Source organism: Panthera pardus, unplaced genomic scaffold, assembly GCF_024362965.1.
Source record: "Panthera pardus isolate Hobbes unplaced genomic scaffold, ASM2436296v1 HiC_scaffold_18, whole genome shotgun sequence".
Lineage (NCBI taxonomy): Eukaryota > Metazoa > Chordata > Mammalia > Carnivora > Felidae > Panthera > Panthera pardus.
Genome location: NW_026526743.1, coordinates 4,007,823 through 4,027,178, shown reverse-complemented (window position 1 = coordinate 4,027,178; position 19,356 = coordinate 4,007,823). Strand labels below are relative to the sequence as shown.

Sequence of the window (19,356 nt, the reverse complement as noted above, 5' to 3'; positions counted from 1 at the left end):
TAGAAAAGGTGACTTTGTGAGGCAATGGATGTGTTCATTAAGTTGATTACGGTTAACTATTTAACGATGTATAGGTATAGTAAACCAACACGTTTTATACACTTAAAAAAATCAGGTCGTATCACCGAAATATATGCAACCTTTGTCAATAATGCCTCAACAAAGCTGGAAAAAAAAAACAACCCTGAACGCACATGGCACCTTCCTTGGGAAGGTGGCCGCCGTGCCTCACCCTCCCCTTGTACATGCGCACTCGGGTTGGATAGGGTGACATCTCTGGGTACCCTGAGCTCCTTCTCATATCATAACACCTGTCACCTCAGGTTATGTGGGATCTTCCAACCAGAGCTGAGCCTACCTACCTCTCTTCTGCTCACACACCTTCTGTGGCTCCCTATTGCCCTTGGAACAGCTTTCTAGCCCTTCTGCCGTGCCACTCACTTCCTCTTTATCTCCTTCCCGTTCGCCCACACCAAAACTCTTATAAGATCCTCAGTTTCCAGGTGGTCCCCCCCCCCCCCCACCGTGTCCCCTCCATAGTCGCACAGATTATGGGTCTCCCTGGCACAGGCCAGGAGCTTGTTGTGTTGCTGGGGTCTGACCGTCCTCTGGGCCTCTGGCTTTGTCCTGCCAGGGCCCGCGACCCAAAGGGACTTGGGGAATAGGTCTTGTTGCGTCAGGCCTGGCAAATATCACTTTTAGCTCTGGCTGGGTCATTGTGGGAGCTCGGCCAGCCCCTTATCCTCAATAAGCCTCAGTTTCTTCGACTCCAACCTGGAGGTAAATGAGAAAATAGAAGGTCCCTTCCACATCCGTGCTTCTCTGAAGCTCGTGCTTGGCCCACCCATCGCCGGCAGAATTGTTCACAAACATCCGGGGGCCTTCCTCTGCAGGAGTCTAGGACCATGTGCCCTGTGGAACTCAGGCACAGTCACGTGACTCCCCTTGGCCAATGAAAGGAGGGTGGAGGTGCCGAGTGTCACTTCTGGATGAGGATTAAGTGGGTCAGGGAGTGGCTCTGTAATGACATAAGCCACTTTGAGATCGGGCCACAGTCAGCCTGGGTCCCTCCCTGCGTGGCTCCGATGAACGGAGGGCCCCTACCGCCCCTTGATGGACAGGTTACCGTGAGCAAGAAACGAACTTTGTGGTTGTCGACCGCAAAGGTCTGGGGGTTGTTACTGCAGCAAAGCCTCACCCAACCTGTGATACCATCCCTCTCTCCTCCTTGCCCTCTTTACCTCGCTTCCTGTTCAGCCTGGCGTAGCTTGTCACGCCAGGCAGATATTTTCTCGATTATTTAGTTTTGTGTCTCCCCTTGCAGTGGGCAGAATGGCTCTTGAAGATGTCTACTGGAGGGGTGCCTGGGTGGCTCACTCGGCTGAGAGTCCGATCCTTGGTTTTGGTTTTGGCTCAGGTCGCGAGCTCGGTTTGTGAGATCGAGCCCCGTGTTGGGCTCAGCACTGACAGCTCGGCGCCTGCTTGGGATTCTCTCTCTCCCTGTCTCTCTGCCCCTCCTCTGCTCACACTAGTTCTCTCTCTCTCTCAGAATAAATAAACTGGGGCCCCCGGGTGGCTCAGTTCATTAAGCGTTTGATTTTGGCCCAGGTTGTGACCTCATGGTTCGTGGGTTCAAGCCCTGCGTGGGGCTCTGTGTGGACAGCACAGAGCCTGCTTGGGATTCTCTCTCCCTCTCTCTCAAAATAAATAAATAAACTTAAAAAAAAAAAAAAAAAAAAAGATGTCCAGTGGAACCTGTCAATGTTACCTCACATGGCCAACGGGCCTCTGCAGACAGGACTTGTCTTGAGGCGGGGAGACGATCATGGATTGGGGGGCTACAAAGAGCAGCACAGGGTCACGTGCCAAAGAAAAAGCAGGGAAAACATTCTTCCCTTGAGCTCCAGTCAGGAACGCAGCGCTGCTGACACCCTGAGTTTAGTTTGGTGACGCCCATTTTCAGCCTTCGACACCCAGGGCTGTTAAGATCAAACACTTGTGCTTAAGCCGCTAAAACTTTGTTACAGCGGCGACAGGAGCCTAACACAGCTCTCGCCCGCTAGAACATCAGCTCCTGAGGCCTAGCTTCTCTTGTTCCTGGCCGTCTCCCCAGCACGTGGAACAGTGACTGGCTCAGAGTAAGGCACTCAGTGGACAGCTTCACAGACTAGAAGCTTCCACCCCTGGCCAGACAAGATTGATTGGCCCAGAAGTGTATGCCTGACCCAAACTGGCCAGATTTCCTCTCCTTGGATGCAGCACGGACGCTTGCCAGAGTTCAGGGCTGGGGTTACGTCGACCTGGTAGTTGCCCTTGGCTGGTTAAAGCCACAGGATTAATGGGAAGGACACTGAGGCAGCCCGTGGAATCCCGGAGGGAGTTGTCAAAACACAGACAGAAACCAGAGCCTTCCAGGGACTTTCCTCCAACTCTCTCCAAACGTCCAGATCCTGGGAGAGAGAATGATCCGGTCCAGCTTTAATCAGATACTGACAGGAGGCTTCTTAGTCTCATTTGCCCCATGACAGAATCAACCTCTATTTAACAGCTAACACTGGTGAAGCATGTGCTGTGTACCCGTCACTAAGTTAACCAGTCTGGTTAGAACTATTAGTCCCATTTTACAGATGAGGAAACAGGCTCAGAGCAGTTAAGAAGCTCTCCTAAGATCACATGGCTGAAAGAGTTGATTGAGGCAGACAGGTAGAGATAGAAAACCCCAGAGATGGGGCGCCTGGCTGCCTCAGTGGGAGGAGCATCCAACTCTTGATCTTGTGGTCATGAGCTTGAGCCCTATGTTGGGTACAAATTACTTAAAAAAAAAAAAAAAAAAAAAAAAAAAATTCCAGTGATCACATGCCCACAGAGAAAGGACCAGCCCTGGTTCCTGCCTGCATCTAGGTTCTCAAGACCTGGGGCAACTCAGATGCATGTCTTGCCCTATTTTCTGTAGGACATCTCTGTAGCCTTCTAGAAAATTCCTTCATCCTGAGCTAGCGCGAGTGGGTTCCTTGCATCAAAAAGAATTCTAGGGGTGCCTGGCTGGCTCAGTAGGCAGAACATGTGATTCTGGATCTCCGGGTTGTGAGTGCGAGCCCCACATTGGGGGTAGAAATGACTTAAAAATAAAACCTTTAAAAAAAGAAAAAAAATAATTCTAAAACATGATGTGCTCGAGCCGCTCAGATTCGCTCATGGGAGCGGACTGTTAAAAATTTAGGAATTCTGGGGACGCCTGGGTGGCTCAGTCAGTTGAGTGTCCAACTTCTGGCTCAGGTCTTGATCTCACGGTTCGTGGGTTCGAGCCCCGCATCTGAGCTGTCGGCGCAGAGCCGCTTCGGATTCTGTGTCTCCCTCTCTCTCTCTGCCCCTCCCCCGCTCATGCTCTGTCTCTCTCTCAAAAATAACGAAACGTTAAAAAATTTAGGAATTCTGTTAGCCTGCTGTTTAGTCATCGGGAACATGGTGGGAGCGTTTACACCATGGGAATTGGCAAAAGTAACTTACCAGGGTTTTTATTATATTCCAGAGAGCCACTGTGTTTTATTGTTTGTCTGCAAGCTATGGGTCCTAAAACAATGCATAGGCAGAGAAAGTCAAAGGGGAAGAGCTACACGATGGAGAAGGCCAAGGGGGAAACATGAGGCTCTGAGGGCCTGCCCGGGGCTCTTCAGAGTTCCCTTTATCTGTCTCACAAATACCGGCTTATACTGGAGCCAGCCCACCCAGCTGCTGAGTCTTAGAATTCAAAAGGCCTCAAACAGAACAGAAGTCGCTACTCCCCCACTTCCTCCCCTGAGAGGCACAGCCAAGGTTGGTCAGAGTTTATTGGAGGGCATCGGAGCCATGATAAAAGAAGGCTCCAGGCTTCTGGTGTCTGTCGGGGTCCATCTCTCCTCTGTCCGAGACGGAGTGTGGGGGCACTCAGGCATCAGTCGCCCATGGGCAGCCACAGGGCCTTGGTCCGTGCTGCCCGCAGCCCCAGCTCTGGGCCTGCTCCCTGGGCTTCCTGATCCCAGGCCCGAGGGTGGCCCCTGTTCACCCACACCGGCTTCAGGTTTCCTGCTGAGGCCCACTCCACAAACTGGGAGCCCTGACACAGAAAAGGGGGATCAGCCCTTCCGCCAGCTTGGTTGCCAAGCAGCTGCTTCCTTGGCAACCAGGACTATTACTGCGGAGGGGCCCCAAGGCTTGACCTAGGCTCTGGTGCTACAATGCTCAGCTTGTAGCAGGCAAACCTTCCAGATGCGAGGGAGACAACGTTGACCTTTGCGGCTGGGGAATTTCCTCCCCATTAACAGCCCACATTCAAAGGAATGAGGCCTGAGGTTCTTATTGACAAGGAGTTCCCCTCTGTCACCTTCAGGCTTGAGGGTGGACTGTGGGCTTCTGAGTCTGTTACAGGGTGTGGTCCCTTAGCAACGGGTTGTCCAATGAGATTGGGTCTTTGGGCTGGGCAGGATCTCAGGCCCTTGTTGCTATGCTAAGGAGATCCTCTCCCTTAGCAACAGGGACTCTGGAGGGCGGGATCTCAGGACCCGGTTGCCAAGGAATTTCTCCTCCTTAGCAACGGGAATTCTAAGGGGGCACTGCCAGGTTTCCAGAAAAGGAGGAGACCGTTGGTGAGGTTTAGGACGCTGGAGAGATGGCAAAACAAAGGGTACCTGGGCAGATCCGAAATACCACAGGGCCTGGACGTCCTGGTGCAAGGCCAGGCAGCGGGTCAGGTGGTCCCGGTCTCCAGTCACCACATTCACCAGGCCCGCTGGCAACAAGGTGGCCATATCCTAGGGGATGGGAGACGGGGTCGGGAGGGAAGGGAGTCAGAGACGCCGAAGGCAATAGGTTGGGTGAGGAGTGAGCTTCCGGGGAGGGCTCATGGGGTCCTGGCCAGAATGGTCACGGGGTCCATGAGCAGTGCAAGCTTGGATGGAGGGCGGGGGCAATGGGGACTGGGGTTGCCGTGGTTACAAGGGGGTGGGGCTAGTGCAGGCCTTGGGACACCATCCATCCCTCTGCTGCCCCAGGGGCTGCTGGGAGCAGCGGCAGGAAGGCGGGCAACCGTACCTGGCAGACCTCCAACGCGGGGATGGGGCAGACCCCGCTGGGCACCAAGACCACGGTGTTGCCATGGGCCAGGGCGGCGGCCAGCAGGGACGCAAAGGCAAGCAGGGGCCACTCATCAGGGCACACGATAGCCAGCACGCCCAGCGGCTCCCGCAGTCGGAGCACAGGGCCTCTCAGCTCTGCCACCTGCAGGGACAGGCAGGAGGTCAGGGGCTGGGTTGAAGAGCCTCATCGTCTGCGTCTGCCCCTTTCCTCCTCTACCTATCTTTGCTTCTCTGTAACGACTCCAACAATAATTAACCAGGTGACGGTTCAGAGCAGACTCGGGCCAGGCAGCTGGGTTGAAGTCCCAGCTCTGCCACTTACCAGCTGTGTGACCTTGGGTGAGTTACTTAACCTCTCTGGGCCTCAGTTTCCCACCTTTCAAATGAGGCTCATAGTGCTTACCTCGTAGATTTGTTTCTAGAATGAAACAAGTTAATGCGTGTAGAGGGCTCGGAATCTGACCCATGTTTTGTTTCTGTGTGTGTGTGTGTGTGTATGATTAAAAAAAAAACCCACAAAATTTTATTGAATATAATTGACATTCACTAATCTGCATGCATTTTAAAGGGTACAATTTGATAATTTTTTTTCTTTTTTTTAAGTAAGCTTTATGCCCAACATGGGCTTGAACTCATGACCCTGAGATCAAGAGTTGCATGCTCTAGACTGAGCTAGCCAGGTGCCCCAATTTGATACATTTTGAGATCTATATGTACTCCTAAAACCGACACTATAATCAAGGTAATGAACTTCACCCTTCAAACCTCCTTGTGCCCCTTTGTGATCCTTCCCTCCTGCCTCCATTTGTTTTTTTTTTTTTTAATTTTTAATTTTTTTTAACGTTTTATTTATTTTTGAGACAGAGAGAGACAGAGCATGAACGGGGGAGGGGCAGAGAGGGGGCGGGGCACAGAATCGGAAGCAGGGTCCAGGCTCTGAGCCATCAGCCCAGAGCCCGACTCGGGGCTTGAACTCACGGACCGTGAGATTGTGACCTGAGCTGAAGTCGGACGCTCAACCGGCTGAGCCACCCAGATGCCCCCCCTCCTGCCTCCATTTGAACCCTCTCTGTCCTCAACCACTTCCTCTCACCATAGTTTGTATTTTTTTTAAAGCTGATTTATTTATTTTGAGAGATTGAGAGAGTGCAAGTGGGGGAAGGGCAGAGAGACAGGGAGAGAATCCCAAGCAGGCTCCATGCTGCCAGTGTAGAGCCTGACATGGGGCTTGAACTCATGAAACTGCGAGATTATGACCTGAGCCGAAACTAAGAGTCAGATGCTTAACTGACTGAGCCACCCAGGCACCCCTATAATTTGTGCTTTCTAGAATTTTCTAGATTTGCAATTATAGAGTCTGTACTATTTATTTTTTTAAATCTGGCTTCTTTCACTTAGTGTAGTAATTCTGAGATTCATCCACCGTGTAGCATGTTCACTCCTGAATGCTGAGTAGGATTCCTTGTAGGGACCTACCACAGTTTATTTATTAACCAGTCCAGGGACATTTGGATTGCTCCCTATTTTTACGTATTTAACTAATTATTTAAATTAAAAAAAATTAATGTTTTTATTTATTTTTGAAGGAGAGAGAGACAGAGCGTGAGTGGGGGAGGAGCAGAGAGAGAAGGAGACACAGAATCCAAAGCAGCCTCCAGGCCCCGAGCCGTCAGCACACAGCCCGACGCGGAGCTTGAACTCACAGACCGTGAGATCATGACCTGAGATGATCTGAGAGTTGGACGCCTAACCGACTGAGCCACCCAGGCGCCCCTCCTCAACCTTTCTTCACAGACTCACTGTATGTTTCCTATCAACCCTGTATTTGGTTGCCTGTCATGTATATAAACAAAACCAAAGTCACACGAAGCAACACTCTGTGTAAGACACTCTATATTTCCTGTTCTATTCTGTTTAAAAAAAAAAAAAAAAAAAAAAAAAAGCTGGGTGGCTCAGTCAGTTGAGCGTCTGACTCTTGATTTCAGTTCAGGTCATGATCCCAGGGATGGGGGATCGAGCCCTGTGTCGGGCTCCATGCTGAGCGTGAAGCCCGCTTGGGATTCTCTCTCTCTCTCTCTCTCTGCCCCTCTCCCCTGCGTTCTCTTTCTGAAAAGAAAAGAAAAGAAAAGAAAAGAAAAGAAAAGAAAAGAAAAGAAAAAAGAAAAGAAAAGAAAAAAAGAAAAGAGTAGAGGGGCGCCTGGGCGGCTCAGTCGGTTAAGCGTCCGACTTTGGCTCAGGTCACGGTCTCGCAGTTTGTGGGTTCGAGCCCCGCGTCCCACTCTGTGCTGTCAGCGCAGAACCAGCTCTGGATCCTCTGTCTCCCTCTCTCTCTCTCTCTCTCTCTCCGCCCCTACCTTGCTCGTGTGCACTCCCTCTCTCTCAAACACAAATAAACATTAAAACAAAAAAAGAGTAGGAAAAAAATCATACTACAACCACTAAACTGATTTTACGGTCCGGAAATGGGTTACTAACGACAATCTGAGGTGCTACACTGTGACGCAGACCATACGCCCATTACACAGATGAGGAAATCGAGGTGCGCAGAGGGGAGGCCACTTGCTGGTGATCGTGTGCAGCTGGGATGCCGTGTGGCTGGGCTCACTCCAAAGTCCTTGCTCTAACCTCTACTGCAGACCGCCCGCCCTGTCTGCTGGCCCCCAGAACCCTCTCACCTGCAAGACGTGGCCTTGGGCCTGGGCGCGGGCCCCCCACGCCCGCAGCCGCCTCACGCTAAGCTCCACCTCCACCTTGGCGGTCTTGAGCTCCACTCCGTGCCTCTCCAGCGCCGAGGCGAGGGCAGGCTCCCGGCGCTCCAGTGCAGATGCCAGGGCCCACAGCAGGGATGCCCGGGCTCCTGGTGGCCGGGTCACCCAGCTGGGGGAGGGCAGTGCACGTTACGGGGCGGCTTCCCGCTCCCGGTTCTTTCCAGGTGCCCCAGCTCTGTCCACAGCCCCTACTGCGGGGCTCCAGGCCCCACGGCCCATCTGCATGGGGAGGGGTGTGACCCATATCCTGTCAGCTTTGGGAGCTCAGCCCTCAGGACCCAGACCCCAGATCCCATCAGCCCTTGGAGGTGGGGGGGGGGGGGGGGGTCTCAGGCTACCCTCTGAAATGCCCCACGACCTCTGGGTTTTCCCACGGGGTTCCCCTTACCCAGGGGCAGCCTGGTGAGCGGCCTCCACAGCACCTCGGATATCCTTGGCTCCGCCCTCAGCCACGTAGGCCTGGAGATTGCCTTTCGAATCCTGGATGCATCTGGAGCTCCGGGCCCCGGGAGCTTGGAAACGGCCCCCGATGAAGAGCCCATAGGGGGCCGCTGGGCTGGAGCAGGGTGAGGTGTGGGGGTGGGTCCTGGGGCCAGCTCTACTCGGACCCCAGGCTCCACCCACTGAGCCTCTGGGAGGGCACTCCTTCATTTAGCAGAACTGAGACTCCCTTCGGGCAGGGGTGAGGGGGGTGGGTGTGAAGCCACAGACTGAGAATGCAATTCTGGGCAGGACTCGGGGACCCCCCTCAAGATGGCTCTAATGAACCCCTCCTCCGGGCCCTGGGCAGCCTGCTACAACTTCCCTTCTCCCCGCCTGCCGTACCCCCAGAGATTCTGGGAGTTGCAGCTCACCTGGGTCCTATTTCAGGCCCAGATGGTAGGGTCAGGGGGACAGCAAGGCCAAAGGTGTCATAGTTCAGATTCTCAGAAAGGGAAGGCAGCCGGGCAGGGGTCCCGGAGGGCCGCAGATACTCATACAGACCCTGTGAGAGGGGCAGAGTGTCAAAAGGACGCAAGGTGGGCACTGGGTGGTTGCAGGGGGTGCTGCTGGGGGGGCAGGAGGAGGGAACTCACGTCTGGGCCCCCGTGCCAGGAAGACCCACTCTCCTTGCAGCCACCTGTGGGCACTTCGGGGTGTCTAAGGCCGTGGGCGTTGATCCAGACCGTGCCCACCCGGAGCCTGTGCGGGGAGAGGAGGACATCAGCAAGAACAGAAGGTTGCAGGGGGTAAGTGCTCTAACCTCTACTGCAGACCGCCCGCCCTGTCTGCTGGCCCCCAGAACCCTCTCACCTGCAAGACGTGGCCTTGGGCCTGGGCGCGGGCCCCCCAGGCCCAAGGAGGGGCAGGGTGGGGAGAGACCCAGAGACCCCCAGAGAGTGGAATGGAGACCTCAGGACTGAGAGAAAGAGCAGAAGCTTGAGCCTCCCCCTCCCCCCGCCCAACAGACTGCCTTTGGGCCCCAGCAGGCGCCGACTGACCCATAGCCCAGCTCCAAGGCCTGCCCTGGTCTCTCGCTCCACACACTGGCACTGCCTCCTCGGGGCGTCCCGTTGGCCACGGCCAGTGCCTCCTTAGCCGTGCGGAAGGGGGAGGCCACGACCACGGGCCAGGGCACCTGGAAGGGGCGACGACGGAGTTCAGGTGGCCCGGCCAGCTCCCCCCGCCCCCAACACCCCCCCCATTCAGCAGCCCCCAGACCCGGACCAAATGGTCACTCCAGGGGCCTCTGCAGGTGTAGTGTTGCTGCCCATGTGTGGCTGCAGACGGGTGGATGGAAAAGGATTTCCGGGGCCCTGAAGGGCTCACCTCTGCCTGGGTACATGGGGAGGCTGGGGGCAGGTCAGAGACCAAAGTTGGGGGGAAGAATGGGCTGACTGAGGGAACATCGCCAGCCTGGAACACCTGAGGGGAAAGGAAAGATCTAAGGTACACCCCCAGCTCCTCCTCCCTCAGACCCGGGAGCACAGGCCCCCAGTCCCTCCTCCCTCAGACCCAGGAGTCAGGACCCTCAGCCCCCTCCTCCCTCAGACTCAAGAGTCTGGGACCCCAGCCCCTCCTCCCTCAGACCTGGGAGACTAGGCCTCTAGCCCCTCTTCCCTCAGACCCAGAGTCTTGGTCCCCACCCCCTCCTCCCTCAGATTCAGAGTCTCGGCCCCCAGCCCCTCCTCCCTCAGACCCAGGAGCTGGGTTTCCAGGTCCCTCCTCCCCTGGCGCCGGGGGTCTGTACGCCTTGCTCACCTGTGCGCCCTGACTCTGGGCCTCGCGCACGTAGCGCTGGGCCAGGTCATGTGCGGCAGCCCCTCGAGCCCCCATGTCCACAGCGCCGTCCAACCCTCGACCGCCCCGAAGCCGCGCCATGCGCTCCCGAAGCCGCCTCATCGTCTCGTCCCATACGGACTCCTGGATGAGGAGCCGGAGTCCCCCCTGTGAGGAAAAGGGATGTCAGGGCAGGCAAGGTCGGGGCTCACGCTGAGGGGACGGGCCCCCACAGAGGGTGGAGACTTGGGGATGTACATACACAGATCGGAGGAGGGTCAAGGGGGGGTGGCTGGGGACCCTAGAGACTCACTGAGGCCCCAAACCCGGGCAGGAAGTGAAGTTACAGAAGTTGGTGATTCAGAGTGAAGACAGAGATTGGAAAAGTAGGGACACGGATACTTAGAAAAGTGAAGAGAATCTTAAAGAACGAGAGACGCGAGCCCCCTGCACACACTGGAGAGCCGGGATGTGGAAAGGCAGAAATCCGAGGTGCGGGAGCCCCACACGTGCCACGGTGCGGAGACAGAATCTGAGGCACAAGGAACTGAAGATTATAATCAGTGGAGACATGAGGCCCTGGGGTCTGGAGACGGACACGCACGATCCCCAGGACTTGGGGGCACACGAGTGCACGGGCCTCACCGCGCTGCGGTCGGACCAGGCTGCATCCACGACGCCCTCCACGGCCGAGTCCACGTCCGCTGCCTCCGTCAGGACCAGCAGCGACTCGGCCCCCAGTGCCAGGCCCAGCTCAGCACCCTGACCCGCCAGCGTCCGCCGAAGGACACGTCCTTCCTGCAGGGCCCCCGCGGGATTCAGCTGAGGGGCATTTGGTCCTCCCCGCCACGTCCCGTCCCCCTCCCGACCCCGAAGATACCTCGACGGCTCCACAGAAGGTCACCTTCTGGACTGCAGGCTGGGAGGCCAGGATGGGGCCCAGGGAGGCAGGGCCGTTGATCATGTTGAGGATTCCTGGGAAGGAGCCTAGCTCCCCTGCCAGCTGGGCCAGGAGGAGGGGTGTTGGAGAGCCTGGGGGCACCAGCACCACCACAGTGCACCCTGGGAAAGGTGGGCAGCGCAGAGATCCTGGAGTCTGGGCTCCCGGCCCCTCCTCCCTCAGACCCAGGAGTCCCAGCCCCCTCCTCCCTCAGACCCAGGAGTCAAGGCCCCCCAGCCCCTCCTCCCTCAGACCCAGGGGTCAAGGTCCCCCAGCCCCCTCCTCCCTCAGACCCAGGGGTCAAGGCCTCCCAGCCCCTTCCTCCCTCAGACCCAGGGGTCAAGGCCCCCCAGCCCCCTCCTCCCTCAGACCCAGGGGTCAAGGCCCCCACACCCCTCTTCCCTCAGACCCATGAGTCCCAGCCCCCTCCTCCCTCAGACCCAGGAGTCCGGACCCCCAGCCCCCTACTCCGTCAGACCCAGGGGTCAAGGCCCCCACACACATCTTCCCTTAGACCCATGAGTCCCAGCCCCCTCCTCCATCAGACCCAGGGGTCAAGGCTCCCCAGCCCCCTCCTCCATCAGACCCAGGGGTCAAAGCACCCAGATCCCTCCTCCCTCTGACCCAGAGGATAAGGTCCCCACACCCCTCTTCCCTCAGACCCACGATTCCCAGCCCCCTCCTCCCTCAGACCCAGGAGTCAAGGCCCCCCAGCCCCTCCTCCCTCAGACCCAGGGGTCAAGGCCTCCCAGCCCCTTCCTCCCTCAGACCCAGGGGTCCAGGCCCCATCAGCACCGTCCTTCTCAGACCCGGCCCATCAATTACCCACAGCCAGGGCAGGGCAAATCCTCCACATCATCTCAAGGAAGGAGAACGTGGGTGACAAGATGAGACCAATCACTCCTGTAAAAGTGAATGAGACAATCGGGGCAGGCACTGCTGGTTCACGAGGGAGGAAGGGGCTGGGGACCAGGACTCCTGTGTCTCACCCATGGGCTCCCAGCCTGCCAGCGTCTCCTCCTGGGTGTATGCCTGGACCGCATGGCATTGGAGTAGCTGCTGGGCCAGTGGGATATCCCTGTCTCGAACCTCTCGAACGGCTCTCCCGGTCACCAGGGACTCCAGGGTCCAAAGTAGCCGCTGGTGCTTCTGGATCATCTTGGCCAGCCTGTAGAGAAAGCCAGGGGGAAAGTCATTTCCCATTGCCTCTCAGTCAGAGTCCTGGAACACCCCCTACATACCTGGACTACAATCCCCATGATCGCCGCCACCATTTACCAGAGGTGAAGAGCACCAAAGATTTATGGGAAATGTAGTCCGAGAAACACAAAACCCGAGGGTGCCTTTTGCAGATCTCGGCCGCCCGCAACCCCCAAAGGTGCTGAGAAATTGGAAATTCAACCTTTCATCTCAATTGCATTTTAGAAAATGGAATGTTGGTCTCTAGTTGCTCCAAGAGTATGATGGAAAACGGGAGGCTCCAGCAGCCCCAATGAACCGCCAGGAAAATGGGGCCTCGATGAGGCCCGAGGCTATTCTGGGAAACAGAGCTTCGTCATTACTAGTCCTGGTGGACGGATGCTTTAGCTGCTACAGGCTCAAAGCATGCTGGGAATGTGAGCCTTAGCTACGCAATCAATTCCGCGAGACATCGAGACATCGGGAAACAGAGTCTTTGTTCCCAGAGTCTCAAGTGGTTGCTTGAGGCGCTGGCAGGCTGGGAGCCCATGGGTGAGACACAGGAGTCCTGGTCCCCAGCCCCCTCCTCCCTCATGAACCAGCAGTGCCTGCCCCGACTGTCTCATTCACTTTTACAGGAGTGATTGGTCTCATCTTGTCCCCCGCCTCCCAAGGTCCACACCTCAACCGCATCACCTGGTCAGGTACTGGGCCCGAGAGGCTCCAGGGAGTCCGCTCCAGTTCTCCCACGCAGTCCTTGCTGCCTCCACCGCTGCCGCCACGTCCTCAGCCTGTGCCTGGGGGCAACTGGCCAAGTTCTCTCCTGGGGAGATGAATGGAGGGACCCCAGATGTGCCCCCCCCCCAGGCAGCAGAGCTGGTCCCCAGCCCCACTCTATTATAAATATTTTGGTTGTAGGGGCGCCCGGGTGGCTCAGCCAGTTGAGCATCCGACTTCAGCTCAGGTCACGATCTCACGGTTTGTGGGTCGGAGCCCCGCATCGGGCTCGCCGCTGTCCGTGCAGAGCCCGATTCAGATCCTCTGTCCCCCTCTCCCTCTGCCCCTCCCCGGCTCGCACGCTCGCTCGCTCTCTCGACAATAAATAAAACGCTAAAAATATATAAATATATTAATCAAGGAAGGGATCTTGGTAGACACTGACTTCAAAAAGCATCCACAGGCACTTGGGGCTATTATTTGGATGACTTTAACAGGAAGAGCCAGAAATCTTGGGCTTCTCCCCCCACTGGCTACTTCCTGCCTTCAGGGCCCTGAGCAAAGAGGATGGGGTGTTGTTGGTAGATACGGCTGGGGATATGGATGCCTGCCTCTCCCTCCCCGAACAACTGGGGGACGCTTCATACCTGTGATAGGATCCCGGCAAGGTACTGAATTCCTGCGTTCCGGCTTTAGCCATTTTCCATTTACATAGTGACCCAAGTGCCGGTCTTGGGTGTCCAGCCAGGCCTGGGGGAGGCAAAGACACTTTAGAACAACGTCTGAGAGGCAGCTAGGGGAGTTCAGTCCCTACCTAGGGTCCTCTGGGAGGGGGACACTTGCACCCCTTTGCCCCACCTGCCAATTCTTTGCCGGTGTGGCAGGGAAATGCACATAAACATAAGATACATGTAACAAATGGAGCGCCTGGGTGGGCTCAGTCGGTTGAGGGTCCGGCTTCGACCCGAGTCACGATCTCACGGTTCGTGACTTTGAGCCGCGCGTCGTGCTCTGCGCTGATACGAGAAGCCTGCTTTGGGTTCTGTCTCCCCCACCCCCACCTCTCAAAAATAAATAAAGATTAAAAAAAACAACAACAACATGGAACATCAAACCCCCCATGTTAACCCTTTCAAAGCGTACAATTCAGCGGCACGTGGTACGTTCACAATGTCGTGCAACCATCACGACCTAGTTTCAGAACATTCTCATCCCCCCAAAACGAAACTCGGCACCCATCAGGCAGTCGCTCTCTCTTCCTCATGCAGCCTCTAACTGCTAATCTGCTTCCTGTTTCTGCGGATTTGCCTTCTCTGGATATTCCACGTGAATCGGGACCCCACAACACGTGGCCTCTTTGGCTGGCTTCTTTCACCCAAGATGGTGGTTTGCTTTTTAAATTTCTTTTTTACTGTTTACTTATTTTTGAGAGACAGAGAGAGAGAGAGAGAGAAAGCGCAGGCTGGGGAGGGGCAGAGAGAGAGAAAGCCCGAGGATCTGAAGCAGGCTCTGAGCTGTCAGCACAGAGCCCAATGCAGGGCTCGAACTGATAAACTATGAGATCATGACCTGAGCCGAAGTTGGACGCTTAACCGACTGAGCCACCCAGGCGCCCCCAACATGGGGTTTCTGGAGCTCATCCAAGTTGTAGCACGTATCAATCATTCCTTTTTCGTGGCTGTAGGACATTCCATTGTCTGGAGAGGCTACGTTTTGTGTCAGTTCATTATCACTTGACACATTCCGTTTGTTTCAGCCTTCTGGTTACTGTGCACAGTGCCGCTGAGGCAGCTTCCCGTACCTGATTTTGTCTGAACACCCGCCTTCACTTCTTTTAGGCGAATGTACCCAAGAGCGGAATGGCTGGGTCATATGGCAACTCTCTGCGTAACCTCTTGACGAACCACCAAACTGTTTGCCATGGTGGTTGTGCCATTTTACGTTCTCACCAGCCACATGTGAGGGCTGTCCTACTGACTTTGACATGCGGCTTCATAAAACCCATTCTGCTGGGGCGACTGGGTGGCTCAGTCGGCTGAGCGTCTAATTTCAGCTCAGGTCGTGATCTTGAGTCCCTGGGTTTGAGCCCCACGTCAGGCTCCGTGCTGACGACTCAGAGCCTGGAGCCTGCTTTGGCTTCCGTGTCCCTCTCTCTCTCCCCGTCTCTCTCTCTCAAAAATAAATAAACATTAAAAAGCAAAACAAAACAAAACGAAGCGAAACAAAACAAAACAATCTGCTCTCCTCCATGCAGAAGTGACCTCAGGTGAACTTTTCTAGTACTCAGGGAACCTGAGACAATTCAGCTGTATTACCAGACAACAATGACCCCTGAATGGTCCACTACACCTGAACGGGACAACTGGGGACACACACCCTAAATATCCAATGGGAAGCCAGGGCACTGAGGCTGTCTGGAGTTGTCTGCATTCTTTTTTTTTTTTTTTTTAATGTTTATGTATTTTTGAGAGACAGAGAGAGCATGAGCAGGGGAGGGGCAGAGAGAGAGGGGGACAGAGGATCTGAACTCTGAAGCGGGCTCTGTACTGACAGCAGTGAGCCTGAGGTGGGGCTCGAACTCACTAACCGGGAGATCGTGACCTGAACTGAAGTCGGACGCTCAACCCACCGAGCCCCCCGGGTGCCCAGAGTCCTCTGCATTCCTGTGATGGGGCATATACCTTGGGGCGTGCAAGACTCTGGAAGCAACGCCCATGACACTGTATTAGGCACCATCGGGTTCTTTTTGGAAGGTGGGGTTTCTAAGCCGGGTAGTCCCTGCACCCAACCGTGTGATGGCATTCCCTCCCCCCTCGGCGGCCGTCACTTAGAGGAGCAGTGTGGACCCCCACTGAAGACACAGGCCCCACAGGTGCAGCTTCTCGGGCTGAGCCCCAGGCGCGGCACGTAGGCATCGCCAACGGGGCGGCAGCGTATGGATTCGAAACCCGGTTCTGGGACTGAGCGGTGCAACCTTAGCCAGGGTGTTACCACACTCTGGTCCCCGCAAGGTCATCTGAAAGATGGGGATAATCCCAGCCCCTCCCTACTTCACAGGGTTGTGTCGAGGATGAAATGGATCAATGCACGTGACACGCTGAGAGCAGCACTGCGTAAGACTTGCTCTTAATCTCTCCCTCCACGTCTGCTTCAGATTTCTCTCCCTGCTCCTGTCCCCCCCAAAATCCTCGCTAAATCCGAGACACGCTTCCCATTTTTTCCTTCCACAGATGTTCTCTCTCTTCTCTTAGCATCCCAAGTGCCACATTCTCCTAATCTTTCTCTTCCCCTGCCAACTGGCTCTTCGTATGGGGCTGGAACACGAACGGTGAGATCACGACCTGAGCCAAAATCAAGAGTCAGACGCTTAACAGACTGAGCCCCCCAGGCACCCTGACATTGGATGATATTAAAGAATGACCCCTAGGGGCACGCCTGGCTGGCTCACTCAGTAGAATGTGGGACTCTCCTGGTCTCAGGGTTGTGAGTTCCAGCCCCACGTTGAGCGTGGAGCCTCTCTGTCTCAAAAATAAATAAACATTAAAAAAAAAAAAATTCAAACAATTAAAGAATTGGCTGCTAGTGTGAAGTGTGAAAAATGGCCAGGTGGGTTATGTTATCAAGCGAGTTCTTATCAGTTAGAAAAGAGGATTCAAATATTTATGGGAAGATAACATGACATCTGGGATTTAAATCATTCCAGAAAAAAGAGAAAACAAAAGAGTACAACTCTGGCCCAAATGTTGACGATTCCTGAAGCTGAAGTAAATAACCATTCATAGTATCAAGTTCTCTTTGGAAGTTTGCAAATCCCCCCCTCCCAAAGAAAAACAAAACCCTAAAAGAATGTCTATGGGGTCCTGGCAGGTCACGCTAGTGTGAGAAGAGGGCGTGGTGGAGACTGGGAACTCACAACTTGCCTAGAAAAGACAGTCACTATTGGATCCAGATGATTTTTGTCAGGGAATGTGAGCCAAACATTGCCAAATTTTGGGATTTTATTTTCAAAAGAAGCTGGAATCCTGGGATGTTTCCATGGAATTAGTTGACCACGAATTTACATTTTCAAAAATAAAGTTCGGGCCAAAGAAAACAATTTGTTGGATGAATCGGGCCCACATGTTGTAAGGTTGAGACCTCTGCTTGGGAGGCGGTGGGGGAACCGTGAATCCGAGGGCTCGGGTTCAAATCTCAGCTTTACCTATTTTAAACCGTGTTGGCCGTGGGCAAATTACTTACCCCCTGAAGGCCCCGTGTGCTATCACTAAAGGGATGACAATCATCCCCTCCCACAGCTGTTCTGAGGATTAAAGGAGATCACACTGAGCACAGAGGCTGGCACATAGAAAGCACCCAGTAAATATAAGCTATTTCTACATTATTGCTATTTCAGTATATTCCATCTCAAGCCCACCTTCAAGTGTGGGAATTCTGTGTGCTCTGTCCCAGATCATCACTCCCACCGTCCAATGGTCTTACGGTGGTGACTCCCAGGTCCCCGTCTCCAGTCCTGAAAGGCTCAGGCCCAAGTAACATCAGACTCCTGCACATAACTCGAGGCTGTCCCTGGGTCCCTCACACTTTCACCATGCGATAATCACGCTCAGGGTCTTTCCTTGCAACTCTAGTCCTCCTGGGTTCCTCCCCGGTGGTGGTGGTGGAGGGATGGAGACACAGCTGGACCCCAGGCATTGCCCTTGCCCTCTCAACTCCTCAAACGGTTCCCCTGCCTCATCCCCTCCTATCCACCTTATCCATTTTCACAGCGGGCTCCTGGCTCTGACCTCATCTTCTTCCACTTGGACCACGGTTCTAGACTCCTCTTCTCTCCTTGAAGAGAAGCCCAAGCTTCTCATTCCTGGGCGCTAGAAGACCCTGTACAATCACGAGAGCCCCAATGAGGGAATTCTGAGGGGGCTAGGTAATTACAGGATAGTCGAGCCACCCTACTTCTCCCTAAGAACCACAAGAGGTTCTGGGGGACCCTGAGGGATCACAGAAGTCTCATGAGGATTTGAAGAGGCCCTGAAGAATCACGGGAGCCCCACGGGGGGTATTCTGAGATGGGTGAGGGGGTCATGGGAGCCCCATGGGGATATTCTGGGGGGTGTAGGTTAATTACAGTTTAGTTCTGATGTATTCTGGAGTTCTAAGTTCACAAGATCCTAGGAGACCCTCAAGTATTGGTGGGGGCCTTGAGGAATCCCGGGGCTCCATGGGAAGGCGGGGTGGGGGGGTGGGGGGACTCAGGATCATGGGAGCTACAGGATGTTCTGGGGAAGTCTATGGGGCTTCTGAGGGTCCTTGGAAGATCAAGGGAGCCCCACAGGAATTTCGAGTCCCGGGGGATCCCGGGAAGTTCTGAGGGGGCTGGAAGAACCACGGGAGCCTCCGGGGAATCCGAGGCCTCGAAGCAATCGGGGAAACGCCATCCCAAGTAGGTACCAGGGAGGGGCGCCTGGGTGGCTCAGTCGGTTAAGCGGCCGACTTCGGCTGAGGTCACGATCTCGCGCTCCGTGAGTTCGAGCCCCGCGTCGGGCTCTGTGCTGACAGCTCAGAGCCTGGAGCCTGTTTCCGATTCTGTGTCTCCCTGTCTCTGCCCCTCCCCTGTTCATGCTCTGTCTCTCTCTGTCTCAAAAATAAATAAATGTTAAAAAAAAAAAAAAAAAGGTACCAGGGAGCAGGAGAGCTACCACCAAACAACAGAAGAGGATCCAGGGTTAAGAAGAAGCAACCGCAAAGGCTTAAGGGAATGCCCTTCTAGGGTGGGTCCCAAGGGGTGGCGAGAATCACGGGAACCGAGAAGGGCGGAGCTGCTGAGCTGCCGCAGTGGATCACGGGAGTCCGCGCGCTAAACTGGACCTGGATGCCTGGTTCGGGGGGAGGGGGCGGGAATGGGCAGCGCTGAACGGCAGGCCCTCACCAATGCGCATGCGTGGCTCTCAGGCACGGGTCCGTACTCCAGCGTGGTGAAGATCTCTCGGGTGCTGCGCTGTGCGTGCGTCGCAGCCATCACTCGCCCGGACCGCTTTCCACGAAGGAGTGCGGGGCGCTCTGCCCAGAGGAACCTTGAGGTCGAAGGGCGACACCGCCCCCTCCAGCCCAAAGGGCGGGGCTACGGGAGATAGAGCGTAACCCCACCTTAGACCCGGTGGCCCCGCCCATGCCCTCCCAAGCTGGGACGTGTAGTTTGGAGCATGCGCAGTCCTCAAAGTGGGGGCGGCGGGGAACCGAGATGTGGGCGCCTGGCCGGTAGTTAGGGGTGCTCCAGATTTAGAAGAATGACCGTGTGGTTCTTCCCGCCACCCTTTTTATACTGAGGGCAGGAAGTATATTTAGTCCGAAGTGTATTTACTAGAGAATCGAGTCTAGCTCTGGGACG

At 55.3% G+C, this 19,356-nt stretch overlaps 1 protein-coding gene and 1 long non-coding RNA gene across 2 annotated transcripts; one reads left to right on the top strand and one right to left on the bottom strand.

Moving 5' to 3' along the window:
* Positions 1 to 3,809: 3,809 nt before the first annotated feature.
* ALDH16A1 (aldehyde dehydrogenase 16 family member A1) lies at positions 3,810 to 19,005 on the bottom strand. The gene is made up of 17 exons (XM_019425679.2): positions 18,898 to 19,005; positions 13,622 to 13,724; positions 12,954 to 13,080; positions 12,068 to 12,246; positions 11,904 to 11,981; positions 11,019 to 11,200; positions 10,784 to 10,936; positions 10,121 to 10,306; positions 9,689 to 9,784; positions 9,361 to 9,497; positions 8,956 to 9,061; positions 8,734 to 8,864; positions 8,268 to 8,435; positions 7,787 to 7,988; positions 5,068 to 5,253; positions 4,665 to 4,787; positions 3,810 to 4,093 (listed from the first exon to the last, which is right to left on the bottom strand). Exons 1-17 carry the CDS (start codon positions 18,985 to 18,987, stop codon positions 3,932 to 3,934), a joined length of 2,409 nt encoding a protein of 802 aa, XP_019281224.2. The 5' UTR covers positions 18,988 to 19,005; the 3' UTR covers positions 3,810 to 3,931.
* Positions 8,863 to 11,958, top strand: LOC128778000 (uncharacterized). Its single transcript, XR_008423292.1, has 3 exons — positions 8,863 to 9,112; positions 9,213 to 11,344; positions 11,423 to 11,958. It is a non-coding gene; the product is annotated as an uncharacterized LOC128778000 (long non-coding RNA).
* Positions 19,006 to 19,356: the final 351 nt, after the last annotated feature.